The sequence below is a fragment of the Pyrgilauda ruficollis genome, unplaced genomic scaffold, assembly GCF_017590135.1.
Source record: "Pyrgilauda ruficollis isolate IOZ18807 unplaced genomic scaffold, ASM1759013v1 scaffold19, whole genome shotgun sequence".
NCBI lineage: Eukaryota > Metazoa > Chordata > Aves > Passeriformes > Passeridae > Pyrgilauda > Pyrgilauda ruficollis.
This window is the reverse complement of record NW_024518095.1, coordinates 6,311,470-6,329,012: the sequence shown is the minus strand read 5'-3', so window position 1 is coordinate 6,329,012 and position 17,543 is coordinate 6,311,470. Positions and strand designations below refer to the sequence as shown.

Below are 17,543 nucleotides of genomic sequence, written 5' to 3'. Positions count from 1 at the left end.
CATTATCTACCCTACAGCTGAATAATATTTGAACAGTACTTTGTATACATGTATCAATATCCAATATTACTGTCCTCTGCACACAGAGTTTTTAAGTGTATTACTATCCCATCTGTTTGTGATCTCAAATTTCAAAAATACTTCAAAATATATTATCTTTTAAAATTATCAGCTCTACTTGCCAATAGACAGGACAGAACAAATTCTGCATAATCAGAGGCAAGATACAAAGTCTTTTCACACTCCAGGACCACAAACGGCTATTACGGGATCACTATTTGCTGTGCTCGAGAACAGTATCTGTATGCCTATATCAGTGTGAAACTAGAAAACTAAACAATCTGATTAAATATCAGATAACTGTGTGTTTGTCTTCACTTTCCTTTATCTATTCTGCAAAATACTAGATTGGGTTAGATGTGGCACCAGACCACCATGAGCTTGTTTATGCCCCGTCTAATAGTCACTCCTCTAAGGAAGGGCCTGAAGGGAGAAAAAGGACTTTACTGGGAGCACAGAGATCACGAGGTAATGGAGCCGAGCTTCAAAAGCACGCAGCCATGCTAAGCTGTGACTACACACATTAAATAATTAGAATTAAGACAGTGCTTACTACAAGTTAATCAACATGAATGAAGCATAAACAAAGCCTAATGATTTGTGATGTTAGTATCCTGTATCAACATGAATGAAGCATAAACAGAGCACTATAACACAGTTAAAGCCTAATGATTTGTGATGTTAGTATCCTGCCTAGAGTTAGAAAAAGAGAAGAAACTACTGAGAAACTTTTGGCATCCAAATGAGCACTATATCCTTAAATGAATGGCAAGCCACTGTTTTCTGTATCATTCCAGAATTTAAAGAAGTTAAATACCAGATCCTTACTGTGTCTGAATCAGTTTACTTCCCTTCCAGAATAACTATAATATTTTTAAATTTTGCCTTACTTCTTCCCAAAGTCCTAGATGAACAATTTTAAAACAGATGCATATCTGAAGATGCAAGATATGTTTCAAAAATAACCTTGGGAATGCATGAGAAACATCACATACTTTAAAGCAGATGCAGCAGAAATTCAACAGTAAGAAAGAGAACTTAGCTTAAAGGGGCCTCAAAGACCTTACAGGAATATGACAAGGAGCTTCAAAGTTTATTGTCCAGACATGAGTACACGACACAGGTTTCAAGATTTATTCTAATGGGTAAAAATCACATTTCCAGAGCAGCATGTCTATGGCTGTACAGGGATAGTCCAATTAAAGAGCCTTACCTGTTCACAGTAAAAGGTTGTCGAGAGGGTTGCTGCTTTGGCATACATATTATGCTTGGAGAGCTTCTGTTAGGGCTGCCTAACCCTGAACTGCTCATGCTGTTTGTCCTGCTGGGAATTCCAATGCCCTGACCAACCTGGGAGTGGTTCATCATATTCCTAGGATTCATAGGCAATATCCCCCTGAAAAAGAAAAACCATCCACAGAGATGAATCTGTACAGCAGTATTTGGCTACTCATTTAGATTACTAATGCAGGATGGACTCCAAGCTGCTGCAACTTAATTTGTGCTTAGTGACCAAACACTGTGTTTGGATTACTCTCTATAATTAATGCAGTTCTGGATTTCTTCAGAAATACCAAATGATCCATTACATACTAATCAAGTCCTTCATCAGGTTTAGATAAATACTTAAGTATTATACCTATGAAAAGGTGTTACAGCTCTTTTCTAATGAGCACATCAGACCTACTATCTTTACATTCTCATGCAGTGTATGACACCATAGCAAAATTTTAACTGTACAATCAAATAACTACCTCTTACATTCTCAAGTAGAATTTGCCAGCAATTTGTCCTTTACATACAAAAATAAAATACTGTCTTACAGTACACCCTTACTTTTTTATGGTATTATTTCCCTAACATAGGAAGTGGTCCATAGAAACTACTTTTCTTCTTTTTCAATTTATCAGACTGTAAAGTATGAGGCAAAATATGCAGAACATTTAACAAGAGCTCTGCAGAAAGACACAATGGCAGAAATATCAGCTATTGATAAATACCTGCTCGGAGATGGAGGCGTGTGAAGTGACATTGTTGGTACCCCTGTTGTTGGCGTTACGTGGCTCGGTAACTGAGTGCCTTGTGATAAGCTGCGATTTAACTGAGGGGTATTGTTGCTCATTCCCCTCATTGGAAGGCCTAGTGCACCTATTGAAAAAAAATTCAGAGGGGTGGAGATACAGAGCAATCAGGAACAAAGTCTTCTCCATCAGGTATAGATGGAAACAATTTATGCTGACAACGTACAAAAAAAGTGTAAAGACCGAAGGAAAGTGCAGTGTGAAAACTAAGTCCTTGTTTGGATAGAAGAAACTCAGCTATCAAATTTAGGCCCATATCTGTTTAACTTTGGAAAGGTTCTTTGAGGAATTTCTCTGAAGTCACTTACAAAATTTTGTTTCCTTTGAGACATATACTGTAGATGAAGGATTGAATTTTGAGTTTTTCAATACGGACATGAAAATCTGTAATTTATCTCAAAAGAAGGCAGCATTTTAGGAAAATCAGTAACTGCACTCAAGAAATATGCTAATTACTTTTGAATAAATAAGTATGTATTTGACCAGTATTTAGAACACTGATTTGTCTTGCTAAAAATTAAGCAAATCTCTGATAAAAAATGAAAGTGATGAATCTTCAATTAATAATAACACTGTTTTTAGGACAGCAAAAGCAACATTTGAGGTCAATTCTCTCTTTACAGTTCAAGTTGCTTCTTTATGCCAACAGTACTTCAGTGTCTGTAATCAAGTTGGACCTTAGCAGAAAAGAAAGCAAGCAGAATTTTAACAGCCTTCTTTTAGCATTTGAAAACATACAGAATGGTTTTAGCAATGTGATCAAAAGTATTTTCTACACAAACAATTGTGTGTGACAGAATAAAGCAAGCACTTCAGTGAGGTAAAAAATTAAATTACTTCAACTGAGAACTGCAGAAAATAACCAGTTACTGCCCTGTTTCAAAATGTCCAAAAACGTAATAGTTTTTCATCATTCTCACATCACTTTTCTGTGTTTGAGCATAATTCTGAAACTTCTTAAAGACAAGAAAAAGTCATTTAGTGCAACATGGCAATAATAACAAACTTAGCATATAAAAAATGATGGCTGTGACAGCTCCTATTGCTTTGGCATAAGGTTGCTGAGGCAGACTGACAGAACTCAAAACCTCATCTTGCAGAACAAACAAAAGAAAATTCTGATGGATCAGCACTCTCCCATGGTAGATCACCCCAGCAGAAGAGCTGAATATGCCAATGCATAACATGGTTAAATACCAAGAATGCAAAGAACAGACACAGCATATGCTCAAATTATTATCATGGACAAGGTCTGAAGAAATCTCCCACTCATTCAGCTTTTACACTGTAGAGAACTTCAGTCTGTGCCCTATCCTACAATTTGCAAATCCAGGGAGTTTGCAATAAATCTCAAGTGTGTAACACTCAGATTCATCTCTATACATTCAGATTAAGAGGTAGTGTGACTTGCTATAATAAGCATCCTAACATTTCATTAAATGTTGATTACATCAAAGTGTTCACTGTAAATATTTTGGCAATTTCCTGCATCAGAATAATTTCAATGAGCATAAATATGTATTATAAATAATATTTCATGTTGATTAACAATTACATGGGATTTTAAAAATAGAACAGTAAAGAAAAAAATACATACACTTCCAAACTAGATACAGCACACCAAAAAACTCAATTAGGATATTCAACCTAATTTTGTGCAAGCATTTGTTTTAGCAAAGCTAAAGCTTTTAAACTGATAGTTATTTCTTCTTACTGGCTTTCTTTAAACTAGATTTTTTACTGATATGGGCTGTTACAGTGAAGTAGAACCATATTACTGGCAAGGAGGGGCAGTTGAAATACTCACTGTAAGAAGAAAAAAAAAAAAAACAAACCCTTTTTTCTTACACTTTCTTTTTCCAGTTTTCTGAGACAAGATCTATATGGGTTATGTTGGAGGCAGACTGACGAAATGGCCGATCTCCTTCCTACTGGTCAAGTTTGGGTTACATTGATGCTCTAATATGACATTTTGCTTAATGACTGACAGCTACCAATCATTAAAAGTGCATAGGCACTATCAGCTTTCTTTTTCGTAAAGAGTATTTAATAATAACTATGACTTCAACAAAAAAGCTTCTTGCTCCTTTTTCTCAAGATCTGGTAGAAACTGACACCTGATAATATTTACTTTCAAGGTTGTAGACATGTATGTCTCCATGTTACAGAGATTACATCCTAGGCACAGCAGTCAACTGAATGAAAAACCAAACTGATAAAAAAGATGACCTTAAAACACAAACAACAAATAACTGTGATAAACAGAATGCATAAACTATTTCAGTATCTGTATACAGTAAAGTCTGATAGGTTCAACAGTGCCAGAATCAACACCTAAAAGACAAGAGCCAAACATGACTCTCAGACTAGCTAGAAGCTGCTCATATAAATCTCAGTAGCACAATAAAATGGCAGTTTATATTACAGGGTCCCTCTTCAACAACGACTGAGATAGGAAAAAAAACCTTCCAAAAAGCAACACCACCAAAAAACAAACAAACAAAAAAACCCCACCCCAAGACGCCACTGAATTTTTTAAACCACTTGAAGAAAGCCAAAAGAAGTTGGGAAGGCCATGCATCTAGCAAATAAAGCTTTTAGTTTGTCTAGATAAAAAAGCCCAGACTCTCTAAAAGTACTCTGAAGACACTTTTTCTTGGAATCTGAGTCAGATGCACTTAGCAAGACAGCAGAAAACATTTAAAAGTGTACAGACACAGGCGAGATAACATTCACAACCGGTTTTACTTGTGGAACTGTATCTAACTCAGATATTCTGAGTCACTGCCTGAGTGCACCTCTCAGTTACCAGCAGGTTCAATTCTCAATGCTGGCCCTAAGTTAGGCGGTCCTTGAGGTGGCATTACACCGTGACTGTCGCTCTCTAGCTCTTCTATTGCAACAGTGTCCACAGGAGTGGCAGACATGACATTGCCAAGGTATCAGAAAGAAAAAAACAGTGATGCAGAAAGTAATAATCTTAATGGCATAGCTCTTTGCCAAATGCAAGTTGCCAAGCATGTACACAAGAATTACTGAGCTCCTGTAGAGCATGAAATATCAGTTATATTTAAGGTATAATTTCCTTCTATTCCTTACATAGTTTTCTGAACTAGGCTCATGTTAGCTCAGCTTTCTTTCTTTGTTTTTCTTCAGAGAGTCTGTTAAATCACAGAAAATTTTTATAGTATGATTGTATTTGGATATTTAGCAGTTATAAAGTGACAGTATGACATTTTGCACACTAAACTAAAAAAATGTAAGCAAAGCAAAGGCAAAGCAAAAATGTATCTTAAAATAATTGTATGAAGGAGACATACTGTCATTTTTACAGAATCACCAAAAACAGCCATCTGCATGTTCTACAGTGTCAAACTGTAATATACTTAGCATAAAATAAACATATTATTAATAAAAAGAATTCTTACTTTGTTGCCCGTATAAACTTGCCCCAAACTGAGACAGCTGACCTGATGTTGACGGTGATGCCAGCATCTAAAATATAAGAAGAATAAGAGTTTATTAAAGACAGATACTGTGCTATCTTGCTCTGGAAGTTGACAACACCATGTTATGCCAAGAAAACCAAAACAACTGAAAACTCGTTCAAAGTCATGAAAAATTTAGAAATATCTGCACAGTAACACCTGTAGCAGCATATTACACATAAATAAAAATTTATGAGTTTACCTGTAGAAACACACATTTTACTTGCAACAAAGAGCACCGAAGATCTAAAAGCTTTCAGGTTTTTTACCCATGCAGCCAGAAGACCCATCGTTACAGAAAAAAGAAATAATAATTTACTTAAATCAGAAGTCTTTTTCCTCTGCAAAATATGCCTCATACAACCAGATCCTTTCCTGTTCAGCAAATGAGAGTTTCTTGTTATCATTTACAATACGATTGGCTAGGTAGCAGCAGGTATATACAAATAGATATGAACTTCAGGTAAGATTCTAATGTTAAAATTATAATATACTGCCCTAAGAACTGGCTTCATGCTTGTACACAGATATGAACAGGACCTACAAATGTCAGAAGCAATGTTTCCTGCTCTACCATGCCCACTTAAAGAGAAATCACGTATTACCAAGAAAGAAGGCAACTAATGTAGGCACTTGACACCAGATTTCCAGCCACTGTTCTAAGAGGAAAAGAATAAACTGTTCTCCATGCTTCCAAAGAAATGTAAAGTATTAATAACTTTGAGAAACATAACATATAACTTAAACACTTGGAAAAAAAAACCCCCTTTGTAATCTTAAGGGAAGTTAAATACTGGAACATCCCCCCCTGTTTTTGCTGATTAGCTGTTCACCAACACTAGGTATAGCTGACTGTCCCCATGGAGCAAGAAGACCTTTTAGTTGACCTAATCCCTCCATCCACAACACCACATGCTACTTCTACTTAGTAACACATGGGCAAATAGCTGCTTGCTTAGTGAATTAGTCTGGACTTGGGAGACTGAATTTTAGGATGGTTTCAAGGAAAGAAATGTCTGGATTCTTAGACATAAGGCAATTTCAAGGGTTTTCAGCTTGAGAGTAAAGAATTCAAATCAAAATAACGTTATTGTGATAAACTGCAAATTGCTTTGTTGATATCATCAAGGCAGATATAAAATTCAAACAAACCTTAAAAACTGAATCTGCTAGTTGTCTATACTGGGGCCAAATCCAGATGGTAGAAATGAGAAAGAAGACAAGATCTTCTTTCTTAGTGAAGAACTAACTAACTGTGAACAAAAACCCACTTTAAGTAACACCCAGTGGCTGCAGCTCAGCATTCATACAACCAGGTTCACAGGCCATATCTGCATCAGCAAGTGACGCAGACAGAGGGAAGTACATTTGTAAAAAAAAAGTTGGTTCTGGGAGCTTAGCAGCTGCTGTATGCTTTCCTAAACTAAAACACTTGATGCCATGGCCTAGATGCCCATTAGTGAGTGGCACCTGTCTGGTGCAGTGCTGCAGCATCTCTTCCAACCCATTTCCATTCAGAAGGAATAAAATTCACTCACACTAATATTGCTCTGCAACATGAACCAAAGCATGCTGACATAGAGACACTCAGGAGACAAGATTTCAAAAGCACACTTCCCCCCCACCCCAAGCTAATAAACTGATGTTCATTAAACACTGATAAAACAAGCTGACACAGTAGTTTTTGAGAAAGGAAAGATGAAGTAAAATAGTGAGGTTAAAAAAACAACATTCAAGTTTGACTAGTTGGAAAATCCTAGAACATGTTGCAAGGTGTGAAAAATTGTATATCTGTGGGAAAAAATGAGAGGCAGAAAGTCATAAGACACCTTTTGAGACAATGATAAAGGCACACAAGCTCAAAAATAAAAGCCAACACACCAGACACTGCACTAGAAACATCAGTCAAAAAATACTACCAGCTTTGGGACAGATAAGCAAAACAGTTAAGCCAAAAAGGAATATCCCATAAGCACAGCTGCTCAGGAAATTAAAAAATTGCTGTGGTGGCATGTGATGTAATAAGCAGAAGATGGTACAGACCTCAGCATAAAGTCTTTTATTTATAATGTTAATTGGGAATAAAAAAACCCAATAATAAGAAAACCCCTAAAAGGCAATAGATTACTTTAAGGAGAGAAAAAAGAATCCCACCTCTTGTACAATGAGTACTACTTGATTTTTTAAATTCAATTAAAAGCAGTAGCAAATAATATTTATTGCACACTGCTTATTAGAAAGATGATTTTCTTTTGAAACATTGCAAAGTAGGTCACATCTATTGTGCCACTTACTTTTACATGAAAAGTTAATTGCAAAATGACTTGTAGAGAAATTTATAGAAAATTATAATAAAGGCCAAGTGTTGAATTCAGTAAGTCTGATAATTTAATGTCATATCATACTGAGAACATCAAAGATAACAAGCCTCAAGAAAAAAAATTAATAAAAAATCCTGTGGATCTGTTCCAGGCAGATCAAATGCAGCATTTCTCAAATCTTATGGACCAGGAATATGCTGTATGGATATCTCACTTATTTAATCTCTACTATATTAAACATCTTTTTCTATCATATCTAAGTAAGGAACAGCTTAAAGTTGTCTTGATTTTTTATTATTTCCATACAATTTAAATCAACAACAAAAATTAAATTCAGCAAAACCTTAACCACTACTACCAGAGCCTTGACTTGCATTCAAAGCCTCTGAGTCACTATTATAGTCTACTCAAGCTTGGTCCAGCAAAGATAATGAAGATTCAAGATGAATGGTATTAGTAGCACTAAAAACATTTCTTCTGGCATTTTGCAATCATTATTTCATCTGACTGGGCTACTTGCTACACAACACAGAATATATAACAACTCTCCAAGAGCACACTTGCAACTGTGACTGGAAGTCACTTGAATTTCTTTTTGTCTACAACAGCCAAAAGTCATAACCTTAATAAAAACCAAAGCAGACTAAGCCTTAAGGTGACTAAAGCCTCTTCCAGTTGCTAAGACCTATTAAGCTTTACCCAATTATGTTAGAATCTTAGGGCAAAACCACTCAGAATTATAGTTGTAACAACCTAAATCAATTTGTTAGTGGTTAACAGCCACAAAACCCAGCATGGGATTTCTGCTTCTATTCCAAAGTTGTATCACTGAACTAGGCAGATTTTTTTTTCCTATTAGCTTTCCCTATGTTGTTATTACAAGACAGAGGAGGCCTATGACTTGTGTTTCCCACAGGACAGGGGGACTACTGAGAAAAAAAGACCTTGTGTAACATGCAGGCTGCACTTTATTTTGCCAGGATACAGGAAAGACCAACACTCATTACAGGCAGGCTGAAAGACTGGGTTCATAACACTGAAGACATGGACATCATTTTACTCACTAGTCTCAGTGACAGTGCAATTTTGATCATGGAAGATTATGCATCTAAACTCAACCAACTGATGATCCAAGTAGATGGCCCAATTTTACTGGATTGGTCCACACCAAGAATCAATAAGCTGCAAGGGGCTATCAGACAATTCCCTATCCCTAGTGCTGGGAGATTTTACTGTTACTGCTTTCATTACTCTTGATCAGTTTACTGCAGTAAGTTCACTTGAGAAGGTCAACAAATCTAAAAAAAAGCCCAGCACCAAGAAATGCTTAAATTTGCCAGAACTGTGAAGAAAACTCTGCACATTACAACCCTCTTGGGAGAGTGCAGAACACAGGCTGCAGCCTCCCTGAGAGCAGAGGGGTGGTGGGAGGGAGGTCCAGCAGCATCACTGGCCGGACAGGTTCCTGCCTCCCCGTGCACTGCAGCCTCCAAGCAAAGCCCCAGCTCAGCGTGGGGACAGCTGCCTGCCACCACCACTGCCATTGCAGCACACGTCAGCAGGGTGGCACCAAGAAAAACTCAGTAAAGCAATTCTGTGAAGGCTGCAACATTATGTAGTTATAGCCCAAAGCTACTTTCTTAAACTTGAAGCAAGCTGTAGCTAAAATACATTGATTTAGCACTACAAAGTCAACTCCTAGAAGCAAAATGTGTTAGAATAAGCAAGTTTGTGAGAAGTATCTGGCCTGACAAATGATGGGGTTCTCACAGATGCAAACATCAGCATAATTTTGTATTTACACTATTTTATTTCTGGTATCTGCCATCTGTGCTGCACTATTTAATAACAGCGTATGACCCACAGCCTCAAAAGAGGAAAGTGTTATACTGACGTAAAAACCAGTAGTAAAACAAGTCAACAAATAACAGATAAAAATACTAGACTGGCAGTTTTTTAGTAGTGTTATTAGCCTTCCTCTTTATACCACCTTTTAATACAGCACTCACAACAGTACCACATCACAAGAAAGTATTTCCAAATCTCAGTCTCATAAACCAATGAAAACCTTGTATACATATATAAATACATGGTAATATTTGCCAGTGAAAATTATTACTGATGTAAATAATTTGTGAAATATAAACTCAAAGACAGTAAAATAAATGAAATTTTATTCAGTCTTTCATATTTCATAATTTCTGGTTGGTTATGATCTTCTGCCTCCAGCAGCACTTGGAGAGCACAAGGAGGTAGGACTACACTTGTGATGGCAGCAATATCTCATGATGTTAGAGACAAGATGTTGCTTTTGAATGACAATGACATTATCACTGTGAGGTTAACATGGCTACCCAAGTAAAAATAAATTCTCCCTGTGTAGAGACATTGTCTGATAGTACAGTTTATCAGTGAGCCAAATGACTACTGAAAGCTTACTGAAAGACGCTATAAAAAATGCCAAAGCAACTAAGAACTAGGAAAACAAAGCAAATATTTTATACCAATTAAATAACCAGCTGCATACCAAAAAACCCAAAACCAAAATGCCCACCACTGAGCCCATAAACCATCAATATTTCAAAACAGCATGTTCAATGAACTGAGTTATTGGGTAAGAAACCATAACCTTCCCCTTCTAGAAAAGGCACATGATTTTATGCATGGAATTAATCTAGTTAAAGGCATCACTTCAAAAGCTAGAGCTGACATATAAAAATTATTATACAGTGTGAAGTGGAGATGCAGTAAAATAAAGCTTCTAGATGAAGCTAAGATGAAGAACAGAAAAGTACAGAACACCTACCATAGTCATGAAATTATTCTATAAAAAGCCTAAATACAAACAGAATCATAATGAAAATTATACTACAGTCATCAACAGTAAAACTAATTTCCTTGTGACATAATTCCAAATTGTAAAGGGATGTGAACTAACTTACACTCAGATATATATTTTTCAGACATATATTTGCACATGTGTGAAATAGTATAAAAACACACTTTTGTCTCTAAGCAAAATTAGTTTATGATGTATTGTCTTATTTGATAAATCCATTCATGTGCAAATTCATAGGTGACACAGTAAAGAGTGCATTTTTTTATTTGAAACTTTTTGTTCTTTCAGCATACTGTATAACTTTCTTATGAAAATGCACACTATAGGCAGAATGATGATAGGCTCTGAAAGAGAACTGCATTAAAATACAAAGTTCCTTCAATTGTTACTAACCTCATTCCCTGTCAATCCTTCCAACTATTTTGTCACTTTTGCCACCATCAATTGCATTGCAATTTTGATATATTTAAAGTTTGTTTCTTTTAATTAGGGGGTTTTTTTGTTTGTTTTGGGTTTTTTGTTTTGGCTTGGTTTTTTTTAGGGGGGTTCCTTTTGTTGGTTGTTTGGATTTTTTTTTAAAAAAAAACCTTATTGTGTACTCAGTAACACATGCAAGGAATGTTTAATCACTCTTCTGGAAAGTGAAAAGTAACTCTGTTGCTTTGTAACTCACACTTCAAAGAGCGAAGCCTAAGTCATGTTTCACAAACCAAGCAGGACAAACTAACTCACTATTCAGTCAAATCTACAAGAATGTTTACATGTGAAGTAATGCATGTGAAAATATTCATTTGCCATGTATAATTAAGACATTATTTATGTCTCAAAATAAACTTTAGGGTTTTTTCTCACTCCACAAATGGATCAAAACGATTCAGACAATTACAAGTTGGGTTAATGTACAGTATCTCTATTCAGCCAACCAGCATTAGTGTGAATGCAACAACTGCTCCTGACACAAGGTGGTTTCATGGGAATTCTTAAATACATACAACTCCATACGAAGCATCTGAAGTAAAATTATGACTAAGGCAAGAAAGATACTTTAGAAAACACGATACCACAGGTTTCCTCAGAATCCTGAAATAGCATTAAAAAGTCAGCAATTTATCCGGATCAATGAGGTTCAGCCTTAAAGTCGAAGTTGTCTCCAGAAAACTGACTAAACTCTTACACCCTTAGATTCCAAAACTTAGCAAGATTCTGGATCTCAACCAAAATGGCAAGCTAAACCTTCAGGGTTTTCTCTCGTGTATAAGTACCGCCTCCTTGTAAGGCCAAGTATTTCAAAACAGAGTAAAAGTAAAGGTTCTATACATCACTTTGATAGAATGACAGTAAAAGGCCTTTGACCACCCTTTGCTGTAGCAGCACCACTGACATCTGCCTTTGTGCAACTGTCTCATGACAGAGGGATCGCTGAATTTCATCCACCACAGACATGCTTCAGCTCAGGATGGAAGAAAGCTCTGGAAAACAGGCTCTCAGAGTCAACAACCCATCTTCCTGTACTCAATATCCAAATCTGAGGACCTCCTAGTGCTAGGGAGTTAGACAAACAATTGCAATGAGACAAATCTCATCTTCAAGCTAAATCTCATCTGCCACAATTAAAAACACAAACTACTCTACTCCTACCTCACTGCAAGCATTTTACTGTCTGCCAAGCAACTGGGAAAGAAAATGAACAGTGAAGGACTAGGCCAAGATTTGAAAAAAGTATTAACTGAAAAAATCTCCTAAGTTTTCTGATTGGGTAGACCTACATTAAAATGTATGCGTGTCTACTGTCAGATTTATGACTACAAAACAACAGAAGATGCCTTTATCTTACACTCTCAAGTACACATTTTCAGTGGGTTGGGCTAGATAGGCTCCACAAGGTTTGACCATTCTTACATTCTCATACATGAGAAATCAAAGTTCAGACTGAACTGGTCCAATCTTTTCTCAAAGCTCATCTGCCTATTTGTTTTGTTCATTTAACAACTGTAGTTTCCAAAGTACATGAGGGCCTTGAGTTACCAATTTATACCACTATTCTATGTCATTCTATTTATATAAAAATACATGTACCCACGTCCTGAAAATTATTTTGTTGAGCGCACAGACAGCTCAATTAAGTTGGTGAAATTAGCTACAAGTAAGGTCTGCAATTGTTTTGTGGGCACCCAGTGCATCATCTTATCAATTTATATTAAAAGGATCCCACTTGCTGCCAGCAAAAAGTTACACTATTATCTTAACCTGTTCTTTGTTCTGAAAGTACTGTAAAACACCTAATTTATTTGCCACAGGACTATTGACCTGGTTATATTGCACTGACCAAGTGCAGAAAGATTCACAGACAGAGCATTCATACATATATTCTGTTCCTCTTCCCTGCTTAGCTCAGCAAGCATGTGATGATTCAAGTCAAAGCAACTTATTGAGTAAAAAAAAAAAAAAAAAAAAAAAAAAAAAAAAAAAAAAAAAAAAAAAAAAAAAAAAAAAAAAAAAAAAAAAAAAGCAGCATAAGACAGCTTGAACAACATGTAATCTCATCTAAGGGACTGTAATTGTGGGCCTCAAATAACTTCTCCGATCAGTAGCCATATGATCTTGGAAGCACTTGTGCATGTGAGTAACAGACAGCTTTTCCATTTCAATTACCATATTAGTCCTGTTTATCTACAACTGCTTTCTCTAATTAAAGAACAGGTAAATTAAAAGAAAACTTTTATCTCTCAGCTACGCTGAGGCTGAAATAAAAGTAACATGTCCAAAATTATTTGCTGCTAGTTCTTTCCCCATGTCAAACGTCTTTGAAATTTAGGACAGGATTTAGCTTGACTTTACTGTAAAAATAAAGTGAAAAGTAAGTTTTGAAGTTTATGCAAATACGCTTGCAGTAACAGCCTTTACTTTAGATTTTAGGAGGATTTCACCATTTCCTATGTTCCCCCATTCCTACACTCCTCAGCTTGGAGTATACATACACACGAGCAGCAACAGTTCATTGGAAAGCAGCAACTTTCAAGATCAGAATCAGTAAAACCTCAAATATCCACTATAAGGGTAAATACTAAACAAGCTTTAGCCCTTGCTGAAAAACAGGATTTAGGGAGGCCGTTCACAGAAGCGTCCACCAAAATCATTCTATTTCAGTTGGAAGAACTCTAGAAGATAAATGAAGCATAAATGAAGGACTCTGCATTCATATGTGCATGTCATACACTGGAGAGAAAAAGATTTTACATTTCTGTAATTTTTTTATAGGTCAGTTGCAAAAGCCTGCAACATTAACTTTATCTGCTTTCAGTAAAGACATAAATGAAGCTGAAAATGAAAAAAGAGGAATAACTTAAATTGCAGTAAAATTGCACCTTGTTTAGATAATATAAGAGTAATTTCCTTCTTGCCCCAATATTTGCTCTGCCTTTATTTTATTCCCATAGTAGATGTGAAGACAGAAAGATTCAAAGTGCTTCAAGATCTAGAACACTGGAATTTTCCCCCCAGGTGTTCATAAAACTGGATCTAGGTTTTGAACACTAGTCTTTATTAGCTTACTTTGAAAAACTTTTGAGCAATTTTATTTTTGCCTGTCAATACTGTTATATAAACAACAGAGTCCATGTATTTATCTCACTTTCATATATAACATTTTTTGCTGATTTCTAGTTGAAAGACTATTTGAAAACACGGTTATTTTCAATAGGCAAAGGTTTACAAAGCTGTGAAAGAAGTTGGAAACTAAGAGAATGTAACAACCTTTCCAACCCTCCTTATCTACTGTGAGCCAAGTGAAACAGCAAATGGAACATGTAATACACAGTATGCATTTCTATACCTGAGTGATCAAAGGTGTACAGTCAATATTATTTTAATTTATTTTTATAAACTTATTAAAAAATTAGAATAGCATTTAACAGTTTACAATTTCATAAGCATAAACTGAAAGTTGTAATGGTCAATAGTGAAGCTACAGGACTTCGGAAACCTTAAAATAATTTGGAAATAAAATTTTAAAAAGCTTTTGCAAACCCACTCTTTCATTTCCTCTTGGAATAACATCAGTCTTCTGCCAACTACAGCAGGCTTCTATGCCCCATTTTGGCCACTTCTCCCACAAGCCTTCAAGATTTCTCATTTGTCATTCCTGGTGTATGGAACACCCACCTTCCTTCTCCTGAAGTGCCATTCTAAGATCCACTTCTGCAACTCTACCTACAGAAAAAGTAGGCAACTAAAACATTCCTGCACTGTGTCAACAATGTGCCAAGCCATCAGCTTTCACAGTGTACGCTGTGCAGCATAGCATTTATCTCACTTGACCTTTCTTATTACACCATTATAATTTTACCCTCAGTGCATCAAATCTAAAAGTAGGGATTTAATGTGCAAAAATCACTTTGGAGAAACTCTGTCTATTGTTTTTGAGTGCTAGTTGCACAATCAAATATTCCATTGTGCCTATGTGCATCTGTGGTACATGTACACATGTAATCAACATAAAGAAAAGAGCAGCCCATTTAGTTTTGTTTACACTGTGCTACATTTTAACCCTTTGCTGGCTCTTATCAATTTATGAAACTGAATTGGAAAGCTGCATTGATGCTTTTTTTTTGTTTCATTTTGTGTGAAAAGGCCTTCTACTCTCTAAACCTATTTCCTTCTCTTTGAAAAATCTAAATTAAAACTCAACTAAGAGTCTAGGAAATGCTTCTGTTGACACAGGTCAAGGTCTATCAAGACTATGTTCACAACTGCTATTAACCGTATTTTTGGACAGTCTTGAAGGCAGACTTGAAGCATTTTCACCTTTTTTAAAATTTGAACAGAACTGCTTTTTTTTAATTAGGAAGACTGTATTGCCTACACATATTAAATGCAAGCCTGCCATGAGATGACATTACTGACCTGCAAGTGACATGAACTTCAAGTTACACTTCAAGTCCTCCATGTATTTCTTCATGCCACTCCATGTAAAAGTTAAATATACTGCCTAATATATTTATCTTTGGTAAGAAGCAGCAGAGCTTCAGTAATATCAATGCAGTTCTAACATACAATTTGTCATTAATGAGGGGGAAAAAAGGTTTAGGATTACTAGTTTTGTAACTGTGTGGCATTCCAAATAGGAGAAACACCTAACTTAGATTACTCCAGCAAACTAACTGCACAAAGCATTTTCAGAAACTAAAAATGGCTGAAGATGTAAAACGTAAAATCACAACAAAAACCTGTAAACACTGCACAGAAGCACAAGATATAATCAATAACTCAATTTAAATTACAAATTCAATGCTTCAAGGTGAAAAAAAAAAAACAAAAAAACAAAACAAAAAAAAAACCAAAAAACAAAAACCACAAACAAAAAAAAAAACCAAAAAGCCAACACTGGTAAGCATATGGCTGAAGTTTACATGAATAAATTAACTGAAATTAAAGCACTTGCCACTGGAAATGTACAGCTTAAAGCTAAATGAAGCCCTTCCTCACATACGTTTCACATACTTGAAACTATCTCAGTACTGAAAGGAGAAAAAATAAGCTTATTCAACTTACATCTTTTTCTGACCGATGTGGGAACATCGATGATTGGCTGTAGTACATGTTCTCATCATGGTAGTCACCATCAACCCCCTCTACAAACTTCTTCCTTGAAGCACCAAACATGCTGTTTGTCACCTAAATAAGAAGAAAATTTATTATATACCCTATATTATTTGATGTGCTACATAGTTGGTACATATTTTAAATATATATCTATGGATTAAAAACCCATTTCTAAATATCTGAAAATTCCTCTTAAAAATACTTTCCATATATTGCCAGTGTAATGGGTCTTTCAAGAGGGATTTTCATGTAACATAAACTCATATTCCAGAAACAACTGGGGTGGGGAAAGGGGACATATTTTCATTTTTTGGAAGGGTGTTGTTATGTCTATTTTTTGAGTTCCATGACCATACACCCAAGCATATTTAAAATTACAACACATCAGAAAATAAAAGAGCAAACTTCCCTAGTTCTCCTCTCCTCACGTAAACATTCAGCCTAAAAGAAAATAATTAGGAATATTCTTTAGAGCTCAGTCACCTTAAAAGATATAGCAAAAATAAAAGAGAGAAGAAAAAAAGATCTGCGAAATCTTCCAAGTCTCATCACCAGAACTTTGAAAACCAGCTTTCTACTTGACACAACTCAGATCCATCATTAAGTAAAAGAAGGTTGAACTTAACCACACTCAACAACCTCATCACAGACTGGCAAAGTTACTGCAGACAGCCCACAGAAACCCACTAGATTTTATTTTACCCTTACTCCCAGAATCGCACACAGTGCTGCTAGGTCAGGAAATGGAAACCAGAGAAACAGCAGCCACACAGCTGGTCACAGAACCTTAATTCATTAGAAAATTCAATCCTGCAGCAAGGTCACACAATGTCACTAAAGCATCTTCTGCACACAGTGCATACTTCTGTTCCTGACTTTCATTTCATTACCTGCCTATGAAGCTCTAGCTCAGCACAGTGTGCACTAACCAAGCCCCATTTTAACCACCCAGGTTAATGTTCAAACCAGAGAAGTGGCACATGCAGTTCAGCACAAAGCAACTTCCCAGTTTCTTGTACCATATGGAGAGACTGGAGAGAGTGCAATCTAACAGCGTGATAATCAACCCTGAGATACTGCCCTACGTAATTTATCTTCACAAGGATCTTTATCATCTTGAAAGGTAAGGAACCTAAGGTACAGTTCACTTATG

The 17,543-nt window shown here is 36.0% G+C and overlaps 1 protein-coding gene across 2 annotated transcripts in view; it reads right to left on the bottom strand.

Moving 5' to 3' along the window:
• The window catches only part of CNOT2 (CCR4-NOT transcription complex subunit 2), an 85,318-nt gene that overhangs the window by 18,258 nt on the left and 49,517 nt on the right, over nucleotides 1-17,543 (bottom strand). For both annotated transcript variants that reach the window (XM_041465588.1, XM_041465587.1), the window contains exons 2-5: nucleotides 16,340-16,462; nucleotides 5,570-5,636; nucleotides 2,061-2,208; nucleotides 1,274-1,456 (exon numbers count right to left, since the gene is read on the bottom strand). In XM_041465588.1, coding sequence (XP_041321522.1) covers nucleotides 1,274-1,456; nucleotides 2,061-2,208; nucleotides 5,570-5,636; nucleotides 16,340-16,450 — 509 coding nt within the window. In that variant the 5' untranslated portion in view covers nucleotides 16,451-16,462. The remainder of the gene's footprint in view (nucleotides 1-1,273; nucleotides 1,457-2,060; nucleotides 2,209-5,569; nucleotides 5,637-16,339; nucleotides 16,463-17,543) is intronic.